This window comes from Spodoptera frugiperda, chromosome 20, assembly GCF_023101765.2.
Source record: "Spodoptera frugiperda isolate SF20-4 chromosome 20, AGI-APGP_CSIRO_Sfru_2.0, whole genome shotgun sequence".
Classification (NCBI taxonomy): domain Eukaryota; kingdom Metazoa; phylum Arthropoda; class Insecta; order Lepidoptera; family Noctuidae; genus Spodoptera; species Spodoptera frugiperda.
Window position 1 is genome coordinate 7741500 of NC_064231.1, and position 7562 is coordinate 7749061.

Below are 7562 nucleotides of genomic sequence, written 5' to 3' on the forward strand. Positions count from 1 at the left end.
TATTAGTAATTTCACCATAAAGGTTGTAAAGCTCAAGGTACCAACCTAAACTCGAATCTTTTTTTTTATGATTGTCAATACGTCAATGATTATGTCATAATGTCACAAATGTATCGCTGAAGAACGAAAATAAGTACCTACATCGTTTGTGAATTGTGATTGAATCGAATATCTAAACAATCATGAACAAATCGACAGAGAAATTGTCTTCAGACAAGTCGTCGGTAGACTTAACTACCCTGTATTCTCACAAGAGATATTTTATAAATAACGTCGATTCGTACCATGGAGAGTTTTTCTTGAAAGAAGTGGCAAAGGTGTTCGAAAAAGATATTGCACTACCCCCATCGTCATCACGAAACACCTCACAATCGATGCTTGGGGAAGATATGGTAGTTACAGAACCCCCTCCGCCTGAACTGCCCTACGAAATTATTGGTAGGCCACCAACAATTTTTTAGTATTCTACAAATGAGTTCTCTACATTCTACTTTCCAACGTTATAAGTTTGTATAGGATTTCCAGGTGCATGAATTAAATGTAGCCACCACTTCTCACCAGTTATGAATCCCTTGTTTTACTGAGTGTGCCTATTGCCTGAAACTGGATAACAAAGCCCAATTCTTGGTAGGTACTTTGGACCCGGGAATCGAAACCGAAATTACCTCTTAAATTAAGAAAAAAAATATTTTCAACTCCAACACTTGTAACACACACACAAAAAGTGTACCTACTTACCAAGTCGGGAACAACGAGGCAGTTTAAAGCCTAAAAAGCCTAGACATACTACGTGACCTTTTATTATTACCCAAAGAGGTATCTGGATACGTATATTGTGGATGGATATGATATGCATTTAATTTACCCACTTACATACTAGGACCTACCTAAACAATTGGCCCTAATAGGTATTTTTTAATAGTTAGGTACGACTTGCCTAGTGATTGAAATCGAAAATTCAAACAAGTTTATTATAAAACTTAATCCTTTTAAAATCTGCATAGGAACCTATGCTAATGAAAGTACAAAGCGTATGGAAAAACTAACGAGGATCGTAAAGAAAGAAGATAGCATACGAGAAATGCTGACATGTGGCACGGTCGTATTTGATATCAGTGTGGATAGAGAAGAACTTAAATTGGCAATGGAATATTTGACAGGTGAGGACGTAAGCTGTTCTATATCTGCAGGAAACCGTTTACAGATCATCATCATCATACTAGCCACAAGACATCCACTGCTGAACATAAAAGTAACAGGGGCCTATTTGTTTGCTATTTTAACATAGGTAGTAAATCCTAAAAAGAAGAGCTTTTTAGCTTTCGGTAATTTTAACTTCAATAAAACCATCCCGGGCTGCGGTAACCAATTTTCCTGCTACTAAAGTCAGTAGACGCAAAATCGGTGGAACAAAGAGAAAACGTTTAACCTACTTTCTGAAAATTGAAAATTTTCAGTACTGAAGGAGTTGCTAGAAGCACAAGCACCCGTAGACGACGATGCTGGTGAACCTAGCGTCGTTACCAGCCCTGACTTCAAAAAACGCTACTTAATTTTAATATCCACCGTTATGACTTGGGCTTCCACCAGACCATTAGATCCGGTATGGAAATTAATCTATCTTAGAAAGGAGGAGTAGGTAGTATAAGTACGGGACGAACTTCTAAAACAAAAAATAATTATTTATTTATTCAATTTATTCTGATTGGTACCATCTGATACTTAATACCGATTGGCAGGCACTATATAAGTTCCTAGTATCTTCTTATTAGCTGGCTAGTAGCTAAGTAGGTATATAAGCACCTACTAAGATCCCAGTAGTGCTGATGCCTGATCCGGAGCTGCGGACTACCTAGCGGGTTTATCGGGGCTCCGGCTCGAAAAGCAGAAGTAGAAACGGGGTGATTTTTAGTCAGTAAGAGTCTGACACTCCCTCTCGCATTGCCCAAGGCGAGAGAAGTCATTGGATGATTTTAGTGTTTTAAATTTTACTATGGTTTCAGGATAATACAGAGGTACCTTTCGTAGAAACAGATTTCCGGAAAAGAAAACCGCATCCTAATTATAAAATGCATTACGACGTAGAAAATGAAGTGATTGGCATAGCTAGAAAATACAGAAAACTTATTGGGTTAGTAACTCTGTTGTTGTAGAACTTGGAAATCATATTCGTTAATAAACATTTAGTGCTTCTAAAGCTAAACCGGTCTGTAGGTAACCAATAATAGATCTAAGTTTAGGTATTTCTTAAAGAATACTTAACCAGCAGACTGTAAAATTGTTCAGCCAGAATGACTATACCTACCATCCTATCACATTACCTACCTACATGTTTTTACGCAGAGCACTAGTGGTAGCTACAGGAGTGACCTACGGAGGCAAGGAAGACGTGCTCTTCTATTGGTTTCAAAAGTCTTGGGAGTGTGAACCGATTCTCCCTATCCTAGGTCGAGGAAACAATTCAGTGCCTTTGATAAATATACTGGACTTGGGGTCGTAAGTATTAAGTACCTACCTACATTCGAATTTATCTAGGTATTTTTTTAAACTGTTAGGAAGTATTGTACTCATTTTATTTGTAGCTAATATTAGACCCGATCAGAAAATCAAAACCGAGGTCCAATACTCGAATGTTCTATCGATGAGGTATTTTTCTCGTATTCTTCTAGATTACTTAGTAGGCACCAACTGTTGTCTATTTTTCTTCTCGTATAGATATAAATATAAGCCTTAAGCCATGTTTCAATGATGGTAGAGGCAGTTGATGCAGTCGTCGTCGGTCCGTTACATTTGAGCAAATTATTTCTGCGTATAAAAACTTTCTTTTCTGCACACTAAATGTTTCGTACCTACCTACAGTTAAGGTATTTGTCTATTCGTTAGGTCCATGACTAAGTAGTTAGGTATTTACTTACTTGTGTATGAGGTAAATAAATCTTCAAAGTAGTGAATAACAAACTTCTGTAAGTAAGTAACAATAAATTTTCCTATTGATCATACCTACTTTCAGAATTGTCCACAACTTAATAGTGGATTTCCCGAAGAAGTTATACATATTGGCAGTAGAACAGAACGTTTCGAAACAAAGAGATGTAAGTAACAATGCAGTTTGTTATCTCTTCAACTGGAGCGTAAGATAAAACATTCTCGTTACAGATAGTGAAACCACTCGGACGACAAATTGGTTCTGGAATGTTCAAATGCATTCCACCAGAAGATGCCTTTTTAATTCCAGAAATCGATGTAAGGAACTTTTATTTTACTCTACATTTGCAATGGACTACCCACCTGTCTTTAAATTAACTGGTTACGAATTTCATTCATCAGCAAAGAATTTACGATTTGATGACTCTCAATTTAAACATGGAGCCAACTTTTATCGTTGAGACAATGGGACTGCAATGGACTTCCGAAGGGACCTTCGCTGATAACATACCCGTTCTTATGAAGCAATTTAAGAAAGAGAGAGGATTGAAACCATTTAAGGTGCTTACGTGATATGAAAAGGTTTGACTAACAGTTGTTTATTGTTACAAGGTGAACCGCTACACTTACATATTGTTCATTCTCACAGATTCTCGTGTATGGTCCGCCTATATGTGGGAAAACAACTTTGTCAAGAAGTCTTTGTGATACTTACGGTCTTATTTACGTTTCTCCTGAAACTGTGGCTCAAGATTTGCTGGAAGATTTAGTAACTCTTTCATATTTACCTACCTTATTTTTACATAATTTCCATGCGTCATTCACATAACAGAACTTGAAATGAAATATAATAGCTGTTATTAATACCTACTATCTAATTCAGTAAAATTATCAATATGCGTGCAATAAGTAGATATCTACATGTACCTACGTGCCCCTATGCCGCAGTGCCCGCCCATTGCTTTTTATAGACTCGGTACACGTTACTATTAAATTATCTATGTAATATTCACTAGGTAGGTACTTTAGTAACTTGGTAATGTAGTCACTTATATATATGTATACCTATATCATTTACCTGCTCGAATCTTAGACATGGCGCGTTAACCATTGGGATATTGGTGAAACCGCAGCAATATCTGAACCAAATCCTGAGGAAGAAGACATGGGAATGGATGATGAAGACCAGGGTGAAGATGAAGGAATACAGGAACAAGCCAGGCAAACCTTGGCTTTACTCCAATCCGGTCGTCCGCTTACCGATGAAGAAATTATGATGTAATATTACTGTTTTTTTATGATATAGTGCGGCAAATGAGCAGACGGGTCACCGGATACCCTGGTGGTAAGCAATCAACATCGCCCACGAACACTCGCAGCACTAGAGGACCTCTAAGTGGGTCGCCGACCTTTTTGAAGTAGGATAATGCCTTCTTATTAGGCGTCCACGTTGCCTCACGACTCAACGTGGCCTTTTTCTACTTTGGATTATAGGTTCTTTTAGAAATGTCCCCACTGGGGTTTTAATCTTAATTTTATACTTTATGATCTTGCTCTGTTGAATAAAAAATAATGCATGTGTATTTATCTAAGTAAGTACTTTCCTTCTTACTTTTTACATGTGTTGTCCAAACTGCACACCATTATTATTTTATTTCGTTTGTTCCTAGGTTCCTTCGTCAAAAGTTGTTAAGTCGTGAGGCTGTCAACAGAGGATGGGTACTTGATGGATTTCCCATGACCCTAGCGCAATGTCAAACAAGTAAGTTAGTACTTAAGCTGATAAAATTGTTAAGTATAGATACCAAAGTATGATTCATCACCGTGATGAGATTCGAACTACCTGTTAAACCTTACACGTGGATACTTATTTAACCTTAACCATAATCTATGTACACTTGTAGTATTTGAAAAAGGAGATGAGCAGGATTCTGAAGCCGGAGAAGAAACTCGTGAAGAACCGTTTGACGAAGACGTTGATTTGTATAGCAGTGTGCTAAAGAAGATATTACCAGGTAAGTTAAGTTACTTTCTTTGGTACATTAAATCGGTACTAACTCTTTCTATCCCAAGAATTTACACGTGATGATGTTATTGCAGATATTGTAGTATCGTTGGAGGCTACCGATGACTTCATTTGTGAGAAAGCTATGAGACAGCCGGAAGGGTACTCTCGTCTGGACGAAGAGACTATACTAAAAAGATTAAGTGAATTCCGAGCTGGTGATACTCGAGAAAATACTCCGCTTAATTTCTTTGACGAATTGGACATACACCCATTAGTAGTTCCTGTGAGAGACCCTACAGATTACGGTATGCAGGGCTCATACACAGCCGTCTCACTGCGAATGGGTCGACCTTGCCGCTATGGAAGACTTCTAGGTCGGTTAAATGCTTACTAACTTACTTTAAATCTTACCTAATTAAAACTTTTACAAACTAATAATTACCTAATTTAACAGAAATTATTGAAGCTGCTGAGAAGAAAGAAAAATGTGAACAAGAAAGTTTGAAAAGTAAAGAAGCGAAAGCTTTGAAGGAAAGGGAGGAAAAACTGAGAACCGAACGCGAAGAGAAAATGGAATACTGGGTGAAAAATATTTTTATACCTTCCTTAAATAAGTCTTAGAGCGGCCGTACACGGACTGCTCGAGCGGTCGGCGTCGACTGCTTGAAGCTGTTGACGGCTTGAAGTGTTTGCGACTGCTCGAGCAGTCGTGTGTACGGCAGCGAATGAATGGCTATAGTTCATCGTGCTGTCGCGGCTTCAAGCAGTCGGTTATAACTGCTTGAAGTACGGCCGCCCTTAGTTTTGCCATTTATTGATAGTAAAACATCATTGGCATTTTGTCCTCGTCTGTAGACGGAGTTATACGCAATGATGCGTGAAGAAGAAGAAGCAGCATTGGCGGCTGCTGGCGAACCTATGCGCAATTACTTGGTTCATCACATCTTCCCAACCCTCACTCCTGCTTTGCTTGAAGTCGCCAAATTACGCCCTGATGATCCTATCGATTTCCTAGTGAGTAAATTGTGCATTAAAAGTAATTTTACGTATGTTAATGATCAGGCAGGTAACATTAGAGAATGTTTTATGCTTCAAAAATTAAAACGGTTAGGAAAATGCTTATTTGTACCTACTTTATTTTAAATTTTTTAAATCATAACAAAATACTTTGGAAATCGTCAGGCGGAAAAAACTTTCAAGTTAAACCCACTTGGTATGGCGTTGGAAGAAAAATGTGAATTACACGATGAAAGGACGAGATTGGAGAACGAATGTACTGACGAAAGGCCCAAGGAGGCCACTTTACAAAATAAAGCCGAGGCAGCCGTAAACGAAGAGTCTGTTGAAGAGAGTCTTGATCGCCAATATGTTGACAATCTAGGCGGCTATAAATATTTTTATTAATTAAAAATCGCCTTTATCTGTATTACAAAAGGCTTTATTTTGTTAAATTGAAATTATATGTATTTTTTTATGCGTCAGGTAGAAGACTACCTGACTTCTAAATTATTATGTTAGTTGGGGTTGTGCCAGTTTTGTTTTGTCTATTGATTGTTTAATTTAATTATTTTTATGTTACTAAATATTTATTTTGTTTAATGTTAAATAAAATTGCTTTATTTACCTAATCAATGTTACCTACCATTTGATTAACTTTATAATACCTATCTATACTTATACTTACTCTTCGTTCTCCAAATAGGACTCGTTGACTGTATACAAACATTTTATAAGAGACTGTAGAGGCTATGACAGACCCTCCTCCGTAACGTCACAAAACCATTTTTTCTATCATTAATTTTCAAAATCCAGTACTTATAACTTACTGAATTATCTTAATGAAAATTGTCACACCCTATTAGTGCCCGAGCTTCATTAAGTTATTTCTAATAGAGTCCTAAATATCTCCTGAGTGATATATTTGTTTGGTATCCATCAGGCGGAACACCTATTCAAGCTGAATTCGACCGGTAAAATGCTTGAACCAGGATATAATTTACAAGCGGAGTATTTACTGGGGAAAATTAAAATATTGGACGACGCTTTGAAGGATCTCGACATAATAATTGAACCGCTAATTACTCCAGAATGCGAAATACATGACCCGCCGCCTACCCATACTATTAACCCCATGAGTGCTCTTTAAATTATGAGTTTTGACGTAGGTATTTCTCATAGGAATATTTGTAATTACATTTTGTTAAAAAGAATGTTATGTTAGTATGTAATTTTTATGTAGTAAAATCCTTGTTACCTTGCATGCAATTATGTAGCATACCTATTCAGGTTGTTAACAAATTTTAAATATATTTTTATGAGATAATTCGTTGAGTTTGATTTATTTTGTTACCAGAACATAAATAAATTGATTCCTACCCTGAAGTATTGAATAAAAGGTTCTAGGGACTGTCTTATTACTACAACCACTACCGAACATTGACTTGCCTTACCTGCTGATATCCAATTATTTTCAAATCGAAACACCCAATACCATTTTGCTCGACCAAAGTATCGAATCTGACCTACAACTCGCACCACTGAGGCAGTCACGACACGTAGGTACTTAATGCGTAAATTATAAACAAGTATTTATCTTTTATCTGTTATGCTGGATAGTTAATTGCTAGAT

At 37.0% G+C, this 7562-nt stretch overlaps 1 protein-coding gene across 2 annotated transcripts; it reads left to right on the forward strand.

The window, feature by feature from the left end:
* Positions 1-82: 82 nt before the first annotated feature.
* On the forward strand, positions 83-7256 carry LOC118281638 (adenylate kinase 7). 2 transcript variants are annotated; one of them, XM_050701092.1, is made up of 16 exons: positions 83-438; positions 1005-1160; positions 1458-1603; positions 2004-2131; positions 2344-2496; positions 3011-3092; positions 3157-3243; positions 3328-3486; positions 3575-3694; positions 4019-4203; positions 4596-4687; positions 4830-4940; positions 5026-5307; positions 5388-5515; positions 5789-5947; positions 6116-7015. In XM_050701092.1, the coding sequence occupies exons 1-16, from the start codon at positions 183-185 to the stop codon at positions 6335-6337; spliced, it is 2466 nt and encodes an 821-aa protein (XP_050557049.1). In that variant the 5' UTR covers positions 83-182; the 3' UTR covers positions 6338-7015. The 2 variants fall into 2 exon arrangements, with proteins under 2 accessions (XP_050557049.1, XP_035458161.2); XM_035602268.2 differs by having other exon boundaries at positions 84-438; positions 6873-7256.
* The last annotated feature ends 306 nt before the right edge of the window (positions 7257-7562 follow it).